The sequence below is a fragment of the Pelodiscus sinensis genome, chromosome 6, assembly GCF_049634645.1.
Source record: "Pelodiscus sinensis isolate JC-2024 chromosome 6, ASM4963464v1, whole genome shotgun sequence".
Lineage (NCBI taxonomy): Eukaryota > Metazoa > Chordata > Testudines > Trionychidae > Pelodiscus > Pelodiscus sinensis.
The window spans coordinates 97,171,391-97,193,986 of record NC_134716.1 but is presented as its reverse complement, the minus strand read 5'-3'; the positions used below and the strand labels follow the sequence as shown (position 1 = coordinate 97,193,986).

Sequence of the window (22,596 nt, the reverse complement as noted above, 5' to 3'; positions counted from 1 at the left end):
CAGAGGCCATAAACAACAAGAATGTTTGGATGGGAAGGACAGTAAAAATAGAAAAGTATAGTACTGGTATTTTTTCAGTTATCTAAACGACAAAATGTGAAAAACATTGTGAAATATGAGTTGGATTAAAAATGCTCAGTTTCAACAGCCCAATTCTAGTAACTGAGGGTATGTCTGCATAGCAAGGCTAAAGTTGAATTAAGCTACACAACCTCGCTATGTCATTTGTGTAGCTTAAGTCGAAGTAGCTTAATTCGGCTTTTGGCACTGTCTACACAGCAGGAAGTCGAGGGAAGAACACTCTTCCTTTGACCTTCCCTTAAGCCTCCTGAAATGAGGGTTACAGGAGTTGGAGTAAAAGAAGTCCTCCAGCAACATGTTATTTAAAAAAAAAAGGCTTGTAGTGTAGATGTGCACTGTTATTTATTCCAAAGTAATGTTGCTGTTTAGACATAATCTTGGAAAATAAAACTGGTGGTAGAACACAATTTTTAAGTTCACAACAATCTTTTAATCTTTTATAAAAGGAATATTCTGTGGTTTTTTTGAGGGGGGGGTATGTATAATGCAAACTTTTTTGCAATGTGTAACAGTAAGTGGAAATGGAAGTAGGAGATTTTTATGTTTGTTTTGTTTTCATTTTTATATTCTGGTAGGTCTTAGTGTTTGTTGAGTCACAGGATTTCTTTGTAACCATTACATTTGGATGAAGACTTATTTACTGCTATATCCCTCCAGTAATTGAGGATTTCACTCTGAGCTTATGTGTTCTTGAAAAGTATTTGTATAAAGGCAGTCCCTGGATTACGTACAAGATAGGTACTGTAGGTTTGTTCTTAAGTTGAATCTGTATGTAAGTCGGAACTGGCGTCCAGATTCAGCCGCTGCTGAAACTGACCAGCGGCTGACTACAGGAAGCCCAAGGCAGAGTTGCTCTGCCCCGGGCTTCCTGGAATCAGCCTCTGATCAGTTTCAACAGGCTGAATCTGGACGCCAGTTCCGACTTACATACAGATTCAACTTAAGAACCCCAGGCATCCCCAAGTCAGCCGCTGCTGAAACTGATCAGCGGCTGATTCCAGGAAGCGCGGGGCAGAGCAACTCTGCCTCGGGCTTCCTGTAGTCAGCGCTGGTCAGTTTCAGCAGCGGCTGACTTGGGGACACCTGGGGCAGAGCAGCACCCCAGCTGCTCTGCCCCAGGCGTCCTGATTCAGCCGCTGCTGAAACTGACCAGCAGCGGCTGAATCAGGACGCCTGGGGCAGAGCAACTGGGGTGCTGCCGGGTTGGTCCAGTAGCGCCCAGAGCAGCTCTGCGGGACCAACTGGCAGCGCCCCAGCTGCTCTACCACAGGCGTCCAGAGAAAAGCCTGGTCTGCTGGGGGGGGGGGGAGAGGGCGGCGTACTAGCTGCGCCCCCCCACCCAGCAGACCAGGGAGACGCGGGCGGCGGACCGAGACGCACCGTGGTCCCGCCACCCGGGTCCTCCGCGGCTTTGCTCCCCGTCTCCCTGGTCTGCTGGAGACCAGCAGACCAGGGAGACGGGGAGCAAAGCCTCTGAGGACGCCGACAGCGGGAAAGCCGCGGCGCGTCTGGGCTGCCCACGTGCTCCGTGGCTTTGCTCCACGTCTCCCTGGTCTGCTGGTCTCCAGCAGACCAGGGAGACGGGCAGCAAAGCCGCGGAGCACGCGGGCAGCGGACAGCCCAGACGCGCCGTGGCGGTCCCGCTGTCGGCGTCCTCAGAGGCTTTGCTCCCCGTCTCCCTGGTCTGCTGGTCTCCAGCAGACCAGGGAGATGCAGAGCAAACCCCGTTCGTAACTGCGGATCCGACATAAGTCGGATCCGCGTAACTCGGGGACTGCCTGTATATATATTTTTTTTCTTCCTCAGGAGTCACTGTTAGTACTATACAAGTTTATTTTGGATAATATGTATTAGACCTGACTTTTGTCAGGGCTTGTCCTTCTCACTAGTTATATATGGTAAGCCAGGGTTCAAACCTACAGCATGCCAGAGTTTGTTGCACAGTAGCTCTTCATATGGACACTGCTACAGAACAGTGGAACTTTCAGTGTGTGGCTTCGTGTACTATGCTTTTAAGCAAAGTTGTTCTAAATGCATTCTGGGACCGTGGCTGCACTGTAGCAGTGTTTTCATAAAACCGGTGCATTGTCCACTGTGCACATAATCCCTTAGTCTTGGTAGCCAGGCCTTTTTAAAATACTGCTATAACAGTAATGTATGGGAGGCTAAAGCAAACATTGGTTGTACTGTAATAAGAGAAGTGTGGCTAATCACAATCTTTTATTATGCTGAGATTTAAAATATTTTTTATTTTTCTCTGGAAAGTGTTTCTAGACTGTGGTCAAGGGGGCATACTTATTCCCTGAATAATACCATGTTAAAATGTATTATAACGATAAGTAAATCGTTTTTGTTCCCCTCCTTCCCCAGCCTTGCCATGTCATTTACACAGATTATCGACCTACTCCTCTGCAACATTATATCTTCCCAGCAGGAGGGGATGGACTCCACCTTGTGGTTGATGAAAATGTGAGACATTTTCCAGTTTGTTTGAAAGATTTTCTGTGCTTTTAATAATTATTAGACTGTTCTTTTTAACATTTGACACTGAATTTTAATTGTGACCACTGATACAACGTATCTTATCCTGCTTGACAGACAAAATGACTTTGTGGGAAAGCTTCTTTCTCCCCTTTTTAAAATTAAATGAACAACAAATTCCTTACCATTGTACTCCGAAGTGCTGTTAAATATCACAGTTGTATGGGACACCAATTATTTTATTTAGTTACCCGTAACTCAGATTGGTATTATGTGCAACATTGAGGTGCTCAAGAGTTTGAGTAGGAGCTTTACCCTTCATGAGGAACTGACTTCATTATCTCCACAGTTTTCCCTTATTTTAAAAACACCGTTTCTCCCCGGATGTGAAAAAAACTTTAAAAAGAAAGAAAGAAACAAACAAAAAGCAGCCCTTCATGATCCAGAATTACAAAATCTTAAAACACATCTCATACCAGCTTAATGTCACTGGGAGCTGGACTAGACTCAAATAAGGCTACTAATGATTCAGGGTCCAGCAGTTGTCAGTATCAATACAGACCCAAATATTGACAGCATGGTATACTGTTTCTTTGTAAGTTTATATTCTTGCATGCAAACGTGTTTCTACATTCCCCCCATAAAAGGGGTTGCTGGCTAACTTGTGGTAGTGTACGTACTTTAGTTTTTTGATAAATAATATCAGGGGTTTTTTGCTTTTTAATCTGATCTAAAATGTCTTGATTTTGACCAATTATAATGTTTTAATTAGGAAAGTGAAATTGTTTACAAAAGCACATATATTTCTAGGGTGATTTCAGAGAAGATAACTTTAACACGGCAATGCAAGTACTTAGAGATGCAGGTGACTTAGCAAAAGGAGACCAGAAGGGCAGGAAAGGAGGAACAAAAGGTGAGTTTGAAACCTTGTATGTTAAAATGATTCTTATATGCTACAGAGATTAATTGAGTTATTTTAAAATTGCAAACAAGAATGCTGTCAGTGCTTTTTTCTAGATTACCTCTCATTAAGAGACTTTTCTACTTATGCAACTTCTAAAATAATGTTTTGTCTTTCTAGGACCATCAAATGTATTTAAGATAGTGAAAATGATCATGGAAAGGAATTTCCAGCCTGTAATTATATTCAGTTTCAGTAAGAAAGATTGTGAAGCCTATGCCCTTCAGATGACAAAATTAGACTTTAATACAGGTATGGATAAATAAGTTGTAGAGGATTTGCATACAAGATGTGAGGAGCCTTCTAGTCAGTTCTCTACTTTGTTTCAGATTTTTGTATCTAATATGAAAAAGTAGACTTGCAATTCATAGATATGGAAGCTAATTGTAGTTGGAAATTGCTGGCCTCATGAAAAGATATAATCAGCACAGTGTTGAGAAGGCTTTTAATTCTGAACCTTAGGGCATGGATATAAACACAGTCATTCAGCAGTACTCTAGTGCACTCTGTGTGGACTCTTACTGTGTTCTAAATTTTCTAGTGCATATTGATGGTCTGTGGTTTGAATGAACAATAAATACATCAATGCAACTAGGGAATTTGTAGTACCCATTAGCTAGGTCTGCATAGACAGTTAATGCATGGCATACTGGAGCACTGAGGATTTACACCTCCATTTGCCATGAAGTAAGTATTTGTGCAGACATGCCCATAGTTTTACCTGCCGTGCATCTTGGAACAGCAGTAATAGTGCAGCTACTTTCAGAAACAGTTGCACAAAGAGAGAAAGGATTGGTCATGTGCCAAGTGGTTCTCCACTCCCCTTCATTAGAGTTGGGATGTTAAGTTCTGGTTAATTGATTAGTCGATTAACCTCATGAATTCTTATCAGTTATTCAACTATTCTATAGTCCCTGGGGATGAGGCCAGCAGCCAGTGTGCTCTGGCCCCACTCCCAAGGAGCCTGCTGCCACCCAGAGGCAGCAGCGTGGGGTATTAGGCTGGAGCTGATCCACGAGGGGAGCCAATTTAAAAACCAGCTCCCCTTGCAGACCGGCTGCCTGTTGTTCCATGCTGCTGTCTCTGACACAGAATACAGCGGTGTGAGGTGGGAGCAGCCCCTGTCCATGGGCAGGGCTGAGCTCCCAGACCCAGTGCAAGCTGGAACTGAGCTGGGCTTCCTGCCCACCCACCCAGCTCCTAAGACACTTTAAATGCAGAGCTGCAGCAGGGGTAGGTTCTGGACCCAGCGGGAGCCAGGACTGAGATGGGCTCCTGGCCAGCCTGCTAAAAAAATGTACTGGCGGGGGAAATGCGTGTAGTAGGGATGTTAAGGACTAGTCAATTCCCCCCCTCCTCTCCTTGCTCTCTCTATCAGATAGAGGCAGCGAAGAGGGGGTACTTCAAAATGGCAGTGCCACACAGCTGAGCCTGGGATCAGCTGTGCGGCACTGCCGCTTCGAAACACTGCAATCATTGTTGTTAATTTATGTACAGTAATTCCTCATTTATCACGTGCCCTCTTAACACGTTTTCACAATAGCACGATTTTTTTTTTTCAGGGAACGTTTTTTGAATTACACGACTGTTGCTGGAATAACATGATTTCCCCAGCCGGCCCGTTGCTGGCAGCTGCACAGGGCTTCCCCTGCCTCCTTGCAAAGCGGTGGAGGGTTTGCCACTTGCCGCACCATTCTCCACTGACTCCCCTCGCCGGAAGCCTTGCCCTCTCTCCTCTGCCCCCGCTTGCAGGACAGCAGTTGGGTTTCCCCAGCTGGCCTGTCACTGGCGGCTGCGCGGGGCTTCCCTCACCTCCCTGCAAAGTGGCGGAGGGTTCGCCGCTCACTGCGCCATTCCTCTCCCTCCCCCCTCACAGCAGACCCGTCACAGGGGCATACTCCCAACCCAATCCCTCTCTCCTCTCCTCCCCTTTCCTTCCCCAGGGCCAAACACCTCTCCTCCCTGCTGTAACCCAGTCCACTTTCTCCCCCAACCTTATGTCCCGGTCCCAACAAACACCACTGCTGGAAATGCAACTCCCACCTTTTCCATTATTTTCAATGGGAAAATTGACTTAGCATAACATGTTTTCACTTAACACTATCATTTTCTGAAACATATCTATAGTGTTAAATGAGAAATGACTGTTTCAATTGTATAAACTAGTTAACTTTAAGAGGTCACTTTCTTTAGCTGAGTATGTAGGCTGACTTTCCAATTTTCAGCATTACTTTTTATAATGTAACCTTTAAAATAGTTAACAGCAATATTTGATATGGTTTACAAAACCAACATGTTGGCATTTGCAGGAATTTTTTTTCTTATGTATAGATGTTTCCTTTTTTCAGATGAAGAAAAGAAGATGGTTGAAGAAGTATTTAATAATGCAATTGACTGTCTGTCTGATGAAGACAAAAAGCTCCCTCAGGTGAGTGAGGAGGTTGCATAAGAAAAATTCTTTGAGGGGTGTCTCTGTGCGCGCTCCACTGCAGGTTTCTTGGCGCCCCTGCGCTTATAATCGGAACTTTATAGCAGCAATATCCCTCCCCCCCGAGTGCCTGTGCAAATGCCATACTCTACCTTAGAGGGCCCCAGCAGACTTGGCACCACTCTTTTCCAGAGAGAGTAAATATGAGGAGGAAATCTTTCTTTCCATGCCACTCCTAGCCAAGCCATCCTCCCAGCTGCAGCAACAACATCAGAGCCAATCCCAGATGTGGTAACCATTCTCATGGTTCCCTCCCATTCCAGTCTTACAGTCATGGCAAGAATGGGTTCTGTAGGGGCCCCTTAGCGCACAAATCACAGCACCACAAGTGATAGCCTCAGTACCTAAACCCCTGGATCTACCCGGTTGGACACTACTCAGGAGGAGACAGAAGATCTTGAGGAGACGCAGGAGGATGATACCTTACCTCCATCACACATTATCTAATCCTCCCCTGATGAGTCTATAATGCTCCCTCCACCTACAGTAGGTGACGACTTCAAGTCTTTTCACCCTACGTAAGAAGGTGGCCGATTCCCTGGACATTTTCCCTCGTGGAAGTACCTGAGATACAACATAAATTGACTGACATACTCCAGGCATCAGCGTCATCCAAAATAGCTCTGCTAGTCAATGAGGCCATATTGGATCCAGTAAAGACGCTTAGTAGACTCTAGCCTCCATTTCTCCAACCCCAAGAGGGGCGGACAGAAAGTACTATGTTCCTGCTGAAGAGACAGAATATCTGTTTACCCTTCAAGCTCCAAACTCAATTTTGGTGGACGTAGTCTATACCAGGGATAAATAAATCCAATTTAAGTCCATGCCATATAACAAGGACTGGAAGAAGCTGGACATCCTGGGTCAAAAATTGTATTTGTTCGCATCTCCAGATACAAATAGCTAATTATTCTGCATTGCTGGCAAAATAAACTTACTACTGCTTCAAGAAAATGACAATTTTTATTGAGCATCTGCCAGAGAAGTACAAAACTTCATTCATATCCAACGTAGATGAAGGGGTCCTCATAGCCATGATCACGCTGCAGGCTTCACTGGATGCGGTGGACACATGCTTGCTTGCAACGTCAGTGGTCATGCATAAGGCCTCTGGGCTGCACTTGTATGGGTTTCCTAAGGAGGTGTAGAATACGCACCTGTGAGGGGGAGAAGTTATTTTCTACCACAACAGACACTTTTTTACATAGGCTCAAGATTTACGAGACATGCTCGAGACCTTGGGCATGTATGTTCCTCAACCTAAAAAGAAGCTAAATCGCCTCTACACTCCATGAGGCAGAGGAGCTTTGACCTCAGACGCTGTAAGAGGCAACAAAAATGCAGGCAACCTCAAGAACATCCTGCCGTGCCTCAGTCCTCCAATGGTAGACAGACCTTTTGAGCATCTGGTCAAGGGTTCAACATTGTTTCTGCCAGCCAACCAGTACTGCTTTAGCTTACAGCCCTTCTACCGTGCCTGGTCCCAAATTACAACTGACAGATGAGCTCTAGAAGTAATCTCAAAAGACCTCATGATTCCTTTCCTGGCCTTCCCTCCAGCCCTCTGCCTTGTCCCTCTTCAGAGACCTCTCTCACGAGACTCTTGCTCCAACAAGAGATTCACAAGCTACTCCAGATGGGGGGCAATAGAACTGATACGATCACTTTAGAGGGGAAAGAGCTTTTATTCCAGATACTTTCAAATTCAAAAAATCAGGAGGTTGGAGACCCATTTTGGATTTAGGCAGGCTGAACAGGTACCTAAAATAGCAATGCTTTTAACATGGGCAAGGATAATTCCATCATTGGAAAAAGGAAACTGGACGTCCTTCCTTGACCTACAGCAGGGGTGGCAACCCATTCTGGGCAAAGAGCCAAGATAGCAGTGGTTCCAGCGCAAAGAGCCAGGGAAAAGTTGTTGAGCAAATAAAAGGGGGGCGAGGGGAGACTGCTCCTTTAAGAAACTGTATTTAAATACGTTTTGAGGCTTTTGGGCCACAGCAGGCTCCTGCCGCCATCTTTATTTCTACAGCCTTCATGGCTGTGCTGGATGGCTCCCCTGCCCAGGACAGCACAGGGAGCTGGGAGGAGAGGGCTGTTTTTGAGGGTGCAGGGGCAGCCACAGGAGTACTTCGCAAGCTGCACCTGGGGGGAGAAAGAGCCGCATGCGGCTTGCGAGCCTCAGGTTGGCCACGGCTGACCTACAGGATGCATGCTTTCACCTAGTGATTTGACTGTGTCTCAGAAAATTTCTTCAGGTTTGCTCTGAAGGACCAGCACTATCGGTACTGAGTCCTGCCCTTTGCCCTATCTTCAATGCCCAGAGTTTTTTCAAAACCTTTACAGTGGCTGCAGCTCATCTCAGAAAATCAGGGATAATAATCTTCCCTTATCTAGACAATTGCCTCATAGTCACTCATACCGAGCAGAGGACCCTGGAGTCCACTTCAAAGACAATTAAACTATTCAACACACTAGGCCTACAGAAAAATACCCAAAAGTCACATCTTTACTCTATTCCAGAAGTTAGAATTCATAGGCACAACTGCATACAAGCTGAAGCCAGACTACCAGCACACACTTCCACTCACTGGCCACATTAGCTCAAACAGTTATAGACAGTCACATAATCTTAACCAGACAGTGCTTACAACCAGTCCTTTTTTTGTTTAAAAAATAAAAATGCTGGTACTCCAGGGGAAAAATTGTTGAGCTCTGACTAGAGGTGCCGGTACTGCGTCTGGAGGTGCTGGTACTGTGTACTGGGCAGTGCCGTCACTGCTTACAAGTACCTGGACACACGTCCTCAAAACATATGTGGTCCCCTACACCAGATTACACATGCAGTGCCTCCAAGTGTGGTGCCACATAAACCACTTACACAAGCTGAGCTCTACAAAAGGGTGAAAGAATATGGTGGTGGCTGCAGGCTGACAGTCTCTGCAGAGGCATCCCTTTTTTAACAAACTAACCACAGACGCTTCTCTGGAGGGCTCAGGTGTGCACATGATTGACTACAGCACCCATGGAAGATGGACATCTCCAGAATCAGTTTTACACATCAGTGTCCTAGAACTCTGCACAGTAAGAAAAGCATGTGAGTATTTTCTTCCCCTAATTCAGGGGTCTCCAAACTTTTCAGCCCGAGGGCCGCATTAACTATCAAACAGCAGTTCGGGGGCCGACTACACACTTGAGGTCCAAATAAAAAACAATCAAAACATGGATGTTGTTTTTAATTATTTATTTAATATTATTTTATTCAGTTATTATTTAATAACACATTCATACACTACACATGAACACCTGTATTAGTGTGAATGGTGAAATTGTTTCCTGGATGCCAAAATAGCAGACATTTCTGGCTTTAGATTTGTTGTCCCTAACATCAACAGTGACCTGAGATTATCATCGGACAAGTTTGTTCTCAAATTGTTCTTCACGTATTTCATTCTTGAAAATGTTTGTTCACACAGGTATGTTGTTCCAAAGATTGAAAGGTACCTTGATGCAAAAGTTTTGACATTAGGAAAGTCTTCCTTGGGCAAAAACTGGTAAAAACCCACCAGTCCTATTTTGAACTTGTCCCTAAGGAGGTCATTTGCTTGCAACTCAATGACTTCCAGCTGCAGTTCATCTGGGCAACTGGCCACATCTGCTTCAAATGGGTTTTGAAACAATCTCACTTCTTCTGCCTTTGAATCCAAAAAGGTCTCCACGGGCCGGATGAGAGGGCCTCGCGGGCCGCATCCGGCCCCCGGGCCGTAGTTTGGAGACCCCTGCCCTAATTCATGGCAAGTTAGTGAGTATTCTCACTAACAATACAGCTTTTATATAAAATGCCAAGGCGGGGCCAGGACATACCATCTTTGCAAAGAAGCAACAGCTTTGTGGTGCTGGTGCATCCCCTGTCGGATGGCCATATCAGCAGTATATCTCACAAGCAAGCAAAATCTTATCGCAGACCACCTCAGTCAAATATTCCACCACAAACATGAGTGGGAGATCCACCCCTAAGTGCTACATACCATCTTCCAGTTTTGGGGTTATGTGAACATAGACTTATTTGCTACATTCCACAATGCTAAATTCCCTCAAGTACTGTGCTAGAGTGGGACTGGGAAAGAACTCAGTGAGAGATGCCATGATAATCAGTTAGTCTCACAACCTCCTCTATGCCTTCCTGCCTCTTATCTTCCTCAACAAAGTCATAAAGAATATAAAACAAGACAGAGCCAGAATCATTCTGGTAGCACTCCTATGGCCCAGGCAGACCTGGTTTCCTTATCTGTCTCAGTTATCAGCTGCTCCTTCGATTCCTCTTCTATAGTGGCAGAACATACTGTCTCAGGACCAGGGCAATGTTCTTCATCCTGACATCCACAAGCTCCATCTCAAGAACTGACTGCCCCAGGGTTGACTCCACATGGTGCTACCAGAATGACGTGTACTCAATTTTCTAGGTAACTTTTAATGACTGACTTTTTAATAAGGTGTACATCTCCAAATAGGTGGAAAACATTTTTTAATCTACAGTTGCTCAAATGCACTGAGTGATATTGATCCTCTACTCTCTACCAAATTTTGCATTTGCAATTTTGTAGTCGAGTTAACAGAGCAGCTCAGCTGCACACAGATTTATAGAACAATGGTTGCATCTTTACAATTAAAAATATAAACATATAAAAACTGAGTTTGTAAAATACTGTAAAAAGAATCTGCAAAAGTGGTGAGGTGTCCTGTGGCACCTTATAGACTAACCGAAATGTGGGAGCATAAGCTTTCGTGGGCAAAGACCCACTTCATCCTCTGATACTGTAAAAAGAATACATTTGTAACAATTGCTTAAAATAATGGATTCATATTTTTTTATTAAAAATCTCCTGAAAGTCCCTAGCCTACATGAAGCCATTGAGGCAGTACAGGAAGCTTTTGACTTCTGTTAACTTTACTTCCTTATGTGACTTCATAAGGATCTCTGTTGAAAAATCTTGGTGTACATAACCAGTAAACATGCTCAGAAATTATTTTTCTATCACTTATACTACTTTATCTTCCTCAAAACCTAAGAAAGATGCTACTCTCTATTATGGACTACTAGTATGCAGAGTTATAGCTTTCAAAGTAGAGCCATTCTTATGTTTATAAGAACAGCTGACAGAACAATAGAAAGATTGATTTTTATTTTTTTAGTCCGTTTAACTTACATAACTGTTTTAATGTAGTTTACACCTCTTATTTCCTGGTCTTAAAAAATCAGTTTTGTTCTGAGACTATCAATGGGGAAAGTTCAGCCTTTGAGTTTTTGGGAAAGTTGAGAGCAATTGAAAATGGACATTCAGAGTGGTGAAAAAATTTAAACTATTTTACAGCCTAAACTGTAGCTTGTGTGTTATATATGTTCTAGATATACACACAGAGATATAGATATGATGCTTGTAACCATGTAATTATATGCATGGGATATGAGAGAGGTTGATATTTTGTCTGTTGTAGACAAAGACACCAAATCCTTAAAGAATAGTTGGATCAGTTTTTGGGTAGAAACAAAAAAGTTGATAATTTTTGATGCTGAAGCTGAACAAAACATGTTCTAATTTATAAAGCTAGCCAAGTGAGTATATTTGCTTAAAAATAATTTTGGACTCTTAGATTTGATTAAAATAATTTAAATTGTTCAGAATTTGAACTACATAGTGTTTGCAAACAGAACATTTTGCTTTCATAGAACAAGATAATTCGAGATTATACATTTATGATCAAATGGTAGCCAAACAAAGCCTTTTTTATATGTGTTTGAAGACATTGATTTACCAAAAGTGCTGCATGTGGGTAGGAAAACTATTAGAGAAGCTTTTCAAATTTTAAAAATTATTTAGAAATGTGATTAGCAGTAAGACAGTGTTGAATGATGTTCAGCATGTTGAACTCATAATGAATGTCCTTGAACAAAGCTTTGAGTATTCAGAATGTTGACTAACTAAGGGATCTGATTTGCTGAAATTGACAGTGATTATAGTCTTCATTTTTTTTTATTTGCTAGTCTGGATATATGAGTTTATCAGTTCAGTAGTCTTATTTTCCTTCTCCTTTGGAAGCAATAGGTAAGGTGCTACTTGGGCATACTGGCAGGGTCAAGTTTGTTTCACTGGATACTATTCATGACTTTGGGAATATCTGTTTCCACTGACTGGGAGAGGAAATATCAAAACATCCCATATGTTCTCATTCTATTTGGCTACATAAACACATCCATTTCCAGTGAGTGCTCAAGGACCACAAGAATGTAGAGCCTTCTGTTTCTTTCCAAAGTCACTTATATACTCTTTCACAGTGAATTGAGAGAATTTTCCTGGTTAACTTTGAATGGCTAGACGCTAGTAAGTCTTGTGGCTCAGAGACTTCTCTTATAAGTGATCTGTGGTGTGAGACCAAGTAGCTAAAACAGACCTGTCTTTTGACCACTCTTTATTGGGGGTGAATGTTTGACTTATTAAAGGTCTGTGTCTCTTTGTACTTAAAATTGTTAAATGCTTTACACACAACTGTTATCTTTTTTGTTTTAAAAGTATATCAATATAGACATATTTGTTTACTCTTTACGTTCACAGGTTGAGCATGTGCTTCCTCTTTTGAAGCGAGGAATTGGCATCCATCATGGTGGTTTGCTCCCAATTTTAAAGGAAACAATTGAAATTCTTTTTTCTGAAGGATTGATAAAGGTATATAGTTAATATCTCTATACTTAAGTGCAATTCTGAGTGTTTATTTTTCATAATTATTTTAGCTTTGTCTAACTTGAAAATGTACAGTAGTGCATCGTGGGGCAGTAGAACCTCAAAGATACGAACATCAGAGATACAAACGTACTATCTAACCGACACCCTGTAAAACCAGAAGTCCTCAGTCAGGCTGCTTGTACTGCACAGACTTTAAAAAACAAACCAAAAAAGCAGCAAATACTATACTGCATCAGTGCTTCATCCACTAGAGTGTTGGGGCTGCCACTGGAGGGAGAAGGGGGCCTTAAGGCCAGAGGTTAGAGTCTTGGGGATTCTGATCTTTGGGAGCACAGGGACTCAGGACTTTAGACCCAGGAGAGCACAAGGGCTTGAGCCCTGTAGCTCTGCTCCTGGTTTCTGTGGGAGATGGGTTACGGGGGATTGGAGCTCTCTGTTCCCAGTTGTGGGAGGAAGCAGGGGTTAGTTGTGTTGGTAATGCTGGTTTCAGCATCAGAGTCCCCTTCCTCTCCCTGTGCTAAAGCCGGGAGCCCTAATGCTCAATATAAGATTGTCGTCGTAGGAAAATTACACATCTTCAAAAGACAGGCTGGAAATTTATATTCATAACTCTGCTGGACGCTAAAAATCATGTACCTAACAGAGATACTAGTTTTATGACCCATTACAACAACTTGTTAACCCACCTTGCTTCCTACAAACTCTTGATTGTCCAACAACTTCAAAAGTATTAATTGTCCATTTCATTTTAAGCTGTCTCTTACAACATGTTTGAGTCTCGTATGCTTAACAATCCGTTCCACCAATAAGCAAAAGTTTATAGATTAATAATATAGACTACATGCATTTCTTCCCCATGCTCCTGCCAGTACATTTTTTTAGCAGGCTGGCCAGCAGCTCGGCTCAGTCCTGGCTTGCAGCGGGTCCGGGACCTACGCCTACTGTGGTGTTACATTTAAAGTGTATTATGAGCTGGGCAAGCAGACAGCCCAACTCAGTTCCAGCTTGCGCTGGGTCCAAGGAGCTGACTCTCTGCCCCCAGACAAGGGCTGCTGCCACCCCATGCTGCTGCCTCTTTATCAGAGGCAATAGCACAGGGTGACAGGCCGCTGGTCCACGAGGGAAGCTGGTTTTTAAGCTGGCTCCTCTCGCAGACAAGTTGCTGCCTCTGTATCAGAGACAACAGAATGGGATTGCAGGGGGCTCCTTGGGAGTGGGGTGCACTGGCTGCTGACCCCTCCCAGGACTATAGAATAATTGAGTAACCTATAAGAATTCATGCGGTTACTCGACTATTCAATTAACCGATATTTAACATCCCTAGTTCCATCTTGTATTTATCTTATCCTCTAGTTTCCTTCTCCAGACCTGAAAAAGAGCTCTCTGAAGCTTGAAAGCTTGTCCCTTCTACCAACAAAAGTTGATCCAATAAAAGATATTTCTCCACATACATTGTTTGTCTCATTTTCTGGGACTAGCACATCTACAGCAAAACTGGAAACACATTATTTAATACCTTTGTAGCTGATCGTCTATATACTCCGCACTCATCCTAGGTTTATTGTAGGCTGAATTCAGCTCTCAGTATTGAGATTTAATTAAAATAAAAGCCTTAAAATGAATAGTGCTTTCAAGGAATGAAAATAGTTGCTACTAGTATGGGGTGGAGAGTAGAAATATTCCCAGCAGAAATTACAACTACATACAGGTTGGACCTCCCTGGTCTGGTCCCCTTGGAACCTGACCAGTCACGAATGAGGAAATTTACTGGGAGGTCTTCTGCTGCCCCACCCCGTAGCTGGCTCTGCTCCAGCCCCTCTACTACTGGCCAGCAGCTCGCTGCCACATGGCTTGGGCTTAGATGCCTCTTGCTGGCTGGGGCTCCCCAACCTCCATCCTGCTGCTTCCCCACTCAGCTGGGCTCCCCAGCGAAGGAGCTCACTAGCTGCTCGTGGCCCTGTTTCTGCCATGTCCTGCCAGGGCTCCCTACAGTGGCCCTGCTTCTGCTGCACCCCACTGGCTCACTGGCTTTGCTGCTGCCCCGCTTAGCCATGATTCCCTGGGGATGGGGCTCCCTGGCCACTGCTACCCCCTCTGTTGCCGGCCCAGGCTGGGGATCCCGGCTGCTGGCCTCCGGCCAGCTCTCACTCCCAGCCACTGAAGCTCTCTGATCTAACAGCATCATGACCATGGATGCTGCAGGACCAGAGTTCTGGATTTAAGAGGCTCAACCTGTACCCACATATATTGTAATTGTGATTTTTTTTTTTAAAGAACAATATTCTAAGCTCTTGTTGAAGGCATTGCTTGTAAATCACTAATTTGTCTATATTTTTCATTACTGAAGTACCATTGCTGACTTTTTGGGTTAAAATAATGTGTTAAAATTTAAATCAATTTTCATATAATTGATCTGCAGTAATTTTGGCAAAGTTGTGATAAAGTTTGAAAGATTAAAAAAAATATTTTAAAGAGAACAGCGAAAGAAAGAATTCTGTGCTCTCATTTTTGTCGTCGGTCCCCGCCCCCCCCCCCCCCCCCGCATCTGTCTTTTTTCGTACCCTTTCCCTGTATATTTAAATTCTCAGCTTGATCAAGAGGTTTAAATAATAGAGACCTTCCTGGTGCATTGATGTAAACAAAAAATCCTGTTGGGAGCTGAGGTTACTAAATGATCACAGAATCTGGGTCAAAACGATAAGTCTTACTAACAGAATAGTTTAGAATGACTACTGACTTCATGGTGTGCAATATTTAATGCAAGGTTCATCTCTTAGACTTTTGCTTTCTGTCCAGTTTACGTGTGCATACATAGACATTATTTAATATGTTTCTCCTGCGGGAGGAAAGATTGTTCTTGTTCCAGATTTTAGTGCTCTGGATATTTTCCTTTTGCCAGATAAGGAAGGGGGACAGAAGTACTGTATCATAAATACTTAAGTATCATAAATAAGATACTGGAAGTGTTAAGAAAAATAACGACAGCATTTTATGTAATGTAATGAACAGTTCAGGTGAATAAATGTTTGCATTTTCAGGCATGTATTGTACATTGTAAATCTGATTAAAATGTGGGAAAGTCTTAAGTAACTACTTCTAACCATTTATATGTTATCAGATTAAAAGTTCTTATTTTGTAGTTTAATATTCTATTTATTTAGGCTTTATTTGCAACTGAGACCTTTGCTATGGGAATTAATATGCCGGCTAGGACAGTGCTGTTCACAAGTGCCCGTAAATTTGATGGGAAAGATTTCAGATGGGTAAGTGCAGTTCAGCATACACTGATGAATAATTTGTGATTTTAGTTGTTTAAATTTATATTGAAGATAGTTTTGAGAAATGAATTTTTTTAGAGACACTTTATCCACCGCAGTAAAAATTCATACATCAAAGCTCTATTTTGTTCATAATCAATGTAATTTTTAAATAATTTACAATTTATATTAAAATGTTCATATCTGTAACTGTACTCTTTAAAACTCCAGGTTTATTATAGGGTATGCATAAAGATGCACTTCATATTAGTAAAAATAGCAAAAAGGTACCCAAACATAGGCTTGATCTATATGTCCAAAAACTTTGAAAAATTCTACACAATCTGTCAGAATTTTCCCCAGCAAATCATTGATTGTTTTCCCCGTTCCTATGAAAAATCTCAGAAAGTAGCTTTCTAGAATCTAATGCAAAATCTAGTAGTCATTAGGCACTTAGGTGACACTCTCCACCACAATTTGAGTTGATCAGGATGGAAATACAGTGTTTGCTATTATCAGCATACCAAAGACACTTGGGTTTATACTTTTTCACTAACCTCTTCCTCTCCCAGTAGCCCCGATATATTCGCTGCATAACCGCCCATCCCCTCAAACAAACAAATAACCCACCACTGACATCTAAAGGCTTTCCTATGCAAGGTCATGCAAGAGGGTTTTTCCGTATTATCTAAAAGTGGATTAGATAAATTGTATTAAACCTGTATGTGGACTCGCATTCAGAATCAAAGTGCTTTTAATTTTTTTAGTTTCAACCAAATTCAGGTCATTTAAATTCTGAATGAGACCATCCACACAGAGATGTAATACAGTTTAACCAATCCACTTTTATTTCACACCTGTTGTTAATGTTAATGTGTAGTCAACTATATGATCAACCGATAAACCTTAATCTTATCGACTGCGTGCATCCCCCCCCCCCACTTCTTGCCTTTGTCTCGGAGGCAGTTGGGGGCAGGGGAGCTGGTGCGCATGAGGAGTGGCTTTAAGCATGTTCCCCATGAATACCAAATCTGCCTGCCTCTCCCCCCTGTGCTGTTGCCTCGGATAAAGAGGCAGCATTGTAGTGGTGAGGGGGGGTAGGCTGAAGCCGATACACACAGGCAGCTGGCTTTCAAGTTGTTCCCCACGGGTATTGCTTCTACAGACCCACGTGCCCCCTCTCTTGCTTTGTCCTACAGAGGCAGGGGGTGGAGCATGCATGAGCTGGAGCTGCCTGCCCCATCCCCCATGCTGCTGCCTCTATCTGAGGCAGCAGCACGGGGGGAGGGGCGGTAGGAGAGGCTGCCACAAAGCAGCCTCTGTCTGTAGCAGGCCTGACCTCCCTGTGGACCAAGGCTGCTTGACATTCTAGGGAGCATCCTTGGTCTGCAGTGACCCTGGGCCCACCGCGGGCAGAGGCTGCTTTGCAGCAGCAGTCCCTATCCACGGGGGTTCTGTGGTCCCTGGGGACAGAAGCAGACATGCAGGGCGGTAGGCAGCCAGTCTGCATGGGAAGCTGATTTTTAAACTGGCTCCACTCATGAACCAGCTTTGTCTGCCATTCTGTGTTCCCTGCCTCTGCTACAGAGGCAGCAGCACAGGGTGGCAAGGGGCTTGCGGGGAGTGGGACTGGGGGAGGACTGACTGGCCCCACCCCTGAGGACTATTGAATTATCATGTAACCACTAAGATGTTATGTGACTAATTACATGGTATCTAACATCCCTACTATATGACCCTGCAATGTGGACAATAGAAGTGATTTGCAGTACGAACTGAAAAGTTGAGCTGCAGTTACAGTACGTCATTTTACTGTGTACTGCAGCTCACATCCTCCTCACCCCCTTTCCCCACCCCACCATCTCCCCGGGAGGCATTATAGACAATCCCTTAGTTGTGGACTTGTGGGCTTCTTCACAATGAAAAGTTCACATCTGTTATTACCACTCTGTCGTATTTAGTAATGCAATTCTTGGTCATTGTAACATACAACTGGATCAATGCGCCGCTGCCTGATTTCTGTCGCTTAAATTACAACAAGAATTAAGGGTGGTTTTGGGGGTTTTGTTCTTCTAGATCTCGTCAGGTGAATATATTCAGATGTCTGGTCGTGCAGGACGTCGCGGTATGGATGACAGAGGAATAGTAATTCTTATGGTGGATGAGAAAATGAGTCCAACAATTGGCAAACAACTTCTTAAGGTATACTGAACATTATGATTATTTAAATACAGTGGATATGAAAGCTGAATGGAATTAAACGTGATGCATTTGAAAAGTTTCCTTGCATGAAACTCCACTTTCTCTTCAAATGGTGGCACAAAGAATCCTGCAGCACCTAATCGCAGATAGTTAATACAGACTAATAATGGCCTACGAGAGAAGCATTAGGAATAAGTTCAGTATTTCAGAAGTTGCATTTGACTGAAACATCATTAATTTTAGTAGCCTGTAAAATATTTCTTGCTTTAAAAAAAAAAAAAAAAAAAAAAAAACAACCCATAAACTTTGACTTTTTATCAAAAACCTTCCAAATCTTTGAGCATTTTCTTATTATAAACATTTGTCAAGCTTCTTTCTTAAACTCAGAAGCAGGCGAATCTCAGCTGTAATATACAGTAAAACTCTGATGGTCCGGCATCTGACGGTCCGGCACTCCTGATGATCCGGCACCATCAGGAACCCAGAAGTGCTTCGGGCAGCCGGACCATTGGAGCTGCTCTGCCCCCAGCTTCCCCTATTCAGCCACTGCTAAAACTGACCAGTGGCTGAATCCGGGAAGCCGGAGGCAGAGCAGCTGGGGCGCTGCCGGGTAGGTCCCCTAGCGCTGCCCCTCGGGGCTGCGGGACCAACCGGGCAGCACCCCAGGTGTCCCCGATTCAGCCGTTGCTGAAACTAACCAGCGGCTGACTCCAGGAAGCCCGAGGCAGAGCTGCTTTGCCCCATCTTCCTGGAAACAGCCCCTGATCAGTTTCAGCAGCAGCTGACTTGGGGATACCTGGGGTGCTGCCCGGTTGGTCCCGCAGCCCCGAGGAGTGGCGCTGCGGACCCAACCCAGCAGCACCCCAGCTGCTCTGCCTCAGGCGTCTCCGATTCAGCAGCTGCTGGTCAGTTTCAGCAGCGGCTGAATCAGGGATGCCTGGGGCAGAGCCGGACTATTGGAAGAGGGGGCTATAATGGGTCTGGGGTGGCATCCCCCCCACCCCAGATCCCTCATAGCCCCCCCTTCCGATAGTCCAGCATGTCTGATAATCCGGCATCCCCTGGGTCCCAAAGGTGCCGGATTATCAGAAGTTTACTGTAGTTAATATTGTTTATCCAGAGCATTTGTTTGACCAGTGGATAGTTAATTGTTTGACACAAACATGTTTTAATAAAATGAAATGCGTATAGTGCAGTTGTAGAACTTTCAAGTAGTAAAAATTAAACAATCACGTATTTATATATTTTGTCTCATTCCAAAACATTTTAGAAATTCAAACTATTATACTAATTATAATTATACCAATTGCATAGAAATTGCTTCGTCCACTATGGAAATACAGCCATTACTAGGGAGAAGTACAGCAGTTTAATAGTGAGCAGCAACATTAATTTAAGCAGGAATTAAAGTTTCTTTCTAAATTAAATGGCAATTACCACAGCTGTGATGTAGTCAAGGCACCAGTATTACTATGTATTTTTATAAAGAGCATTGTGGTGGTGTTTAATGAACTCATGCAATCTGGCCTTCTGTTTTGTCTCACGAAAGTTGAAAATCCTAGCATAATTATAGGAAGGAAATAACTAATTGTATAATAAAAAAGAATGTGTTTATGTAAGTACACTACAAAGACTTGAGTGGATCATTTTTAGCATCCACTTGTTTGTGGGGAAAATTGCATGTATTGAAAAATTGAAAGAATATGTTATTTATTTTAAAATGTGGCCAGATAAAATATCCAATATTTTGCTTTCTTTGTTTGTGTATGGAATGTTCAGAGCTGTAGTGCCAATCTGTAGATGGTGTACCATCTGGCTGCTTGGCAGAATCTTGATTTAATCAGTTCGCAGCTCAGGGCTTGTTCATCCTGCAGGCAACCCAGAAATGTCTAGTCGTCTTTTGTTTAATTTAATTTTAATTCATATGTTGTTACTCCAGCAAACTATCACAGATTTTTCTATCCATCACACACACATGATCTTTTGTGTATCTCTGTGCAGTTAATTAAAAGGGCTCAATTGAGTGTTCCTACATAACGTGGGGTGACGGGAGTTGCTGGAGGTATATAAAATGAGTGGTACCGAAAAAATAAATTAAATACTTCTATTTATTCTTTGCCATAAAGGAAGGAACAAACAGACATTCAATTGAATTGAATGCAACATATTTAAAACTGATAGAAGGAAATATTTTTCTTTAAAGGATATCTGCAGAACAGTTTGATACAAAATGTCATTGGGGCCAAGAGGATAGTATGCAGGGAGGTGTTAATTTTAATAAAATGGCATGGATATGGAGATTATCTGAACTTAAATTAGCTAAGAAAAAATACATATGTATCTCCCTGAATCATAAAGGATCAAGCACCATAGGATTAGAAGATATTCTTCCCTCATGGCCAGGTTATTCCTTTATTTCTCCTTTTGTTTTTTCTTGTTCCTACCTCTGAAGAATCTGGTATAAATTATTGTTAAGAGATACAGAACTGACTAGAGCACTGATTTGATCCCATAAAGCACTTATGTTCATAAGCATGTTTCCTCACATGTATGATTTTAAATTGGACTATACAACAAAACTTATAAATGTGCTCTAATGAATTAGAACATGATATGGAGATAGGGATTCTGGTTTTTAATTTCATAACCCTATTGGGCAAGTATGATTATTCAGGGTACTAAAATATCTGGTCTATTAAAATAATTTGGTTTTATTGTGACATATCTGCTGTAACAGTAGCAATATAAAGGAAAAACTCAAAAATTTAATGAGTTGTCCCAATTTTGGATCTGGGGGTTCATGTAACTATACTGGGGTGTTTCCTGTTTTTTGCTTCCAGTATTTTCCAATATCTGTTATATCTAACTGCTCAGGAATTTGTACTCTAGTCTTTGCTGTCTGGCAAGGATTAAAACTATGATTAAGGCTACAGCACAAATTCTTTTGAAAACACAGAACAGATGATTTTGTCTGAAGTGGGGATTTATTGCATCCCCTTACTGTACACAGCTGCCACTGAAGGTGAGGACAATGCTGTTCTCCTTCCCATTCCCTAAATCAGTGAAAGCAGGATGTAGCCAGTTCTTGGATGGTATATGGTAATTGTTTAACAGTATACAGCAAAACAATGTGGCAGTATAGCCCAAGAAGGGAAAGATATATGCTATTTGTTAGAATGTATAGTGAATTTTCTGAGGCAACATGGACATGAATTGGACTTTGGGTGGAACATTATGACTGACATCTTTTCTCTTACGAAAATATAGTGGAGTCTTCAGTGTTCTTGATTTTTCCATCCCACCTAAAACAGTACACTTGCTTTTTTTTATTTTTTTCCCTATTTTAACAGTGTTTACAGAGGAATAACATTTGTACTTTGTTTCTCCTTACTCCTGATTCTGAGTGATAAATATGAATTTTCTGTGTTTGACCTTGTTCTTGTGATGCAACCATATTAGAGATCAAAAGACTTCAAGTGTGGTATAAACTGCAAAAGCAGAACCATTCCAGCTGCACACTATCCATTTATAAACATCAACTGAGCACGTCAACTTAATTGCAGCCTTGAAGCCTGGTTTGATGCAAAGCTCATTCAGCTATAAACCAAGTATCCACTTGTGTGGGCATCATTTGTAGAATGTACCAGACCCTAATTTGCTAGATGACTTGACCTTCAGTCAGAGGCTGACATGAATTACATGGTGGCAGGGCCACTGGGGGCAGTTAAGTGTAACCTTTCTACTGGTTTATGTATAAATTGATAAAATTAAAAATTATTTCACTTTGGTGGGAAGAATACTTACATCTTGAAATCATCAACCTCTCTTTTGTAGTTTTTAAAAACCTGTAGTTCAGCTCAGAGAGGTTTGTTATTGTTTCAGCAGAGGTTAAGGCAATGGAAGGCAACCCATAGCCTATTGAGGTTCTGTGTGTGGCCCACGAGACATTTTGTCCATGTGCAGGGTTGTAGATTCCACGAGTTTCCAGCCACTTAGTTTTTTTCCTATTGGTATTACTAAAGTGACACATATATAAAGCAAAGGTATATGAAATGGTGCGTTCTGATTGCATTGACTGCTAGAGCCATGTGCTCCCTCTGTACCCAGTCAGAGTACTTCTGTAGTTCAGTTGGCACACCCTACAAATTCCAGGTACACAAGTGCAGAAAGCAAAATTACCCTGTCCTTAAAGGATGGTCTTGGCTATGACAATGTTATGGTCCATTGAGATGAAGGGCTACTCACGGAGTCCTCGAACCAGCTTAGGTTGCCCATCATTGGATTAAAGTGTTCAGTCATAAAACTGTAAGTTACTGGTATGCCTATTTGAAATGACAACATTCAGAAGCTCTTGTTTAACAAAGTTTTTATTAAAACAAGCAGCAA

At 42.6% G+C, this 22,596-nt stretch overlaps 1 protein-coding gene across 1 annotated transcript in view; it reads left to right on the top strand.

Annotated features, from left to right (window-relative positions):
• The window catches only part of MTREX (Mtr4 exosome RNA helicase), a 97,364-nt gene that overhangs the window by 21,608 nt on the left and 53,160 nt on the right, over positions 1–22,596 (top strand). Inside the window, exons 9-15 of the mRNA XM_075932456.1 lie at positions 2,452–2,550; positions 3,373–3,475; positions 3,644–3,775; positions 5,872–5,951; positions 12,623–12,733; positions 15,913–16,014; positions 18,085–18,210. Of these exons, the coding sequence (XP_075788571.1) occupies positions 2,452–2,550; positions 3,373–3,475; positions 3,644–3,775; positions 5,872–5,951; positions 12,623–12,733; positions 15,913–16,014; positions 18,085–18,210 (753 nt within the window). The remainder of the gene's footprint in view (positions 1–2,451; positions 2,551–3,372; positions 3,476–3,643; positions 3,776–5,871; positions 5,952–12,622; positions 12,734–15,912; positions 16,015–18,084; positions 18,211–22,596) is intronic.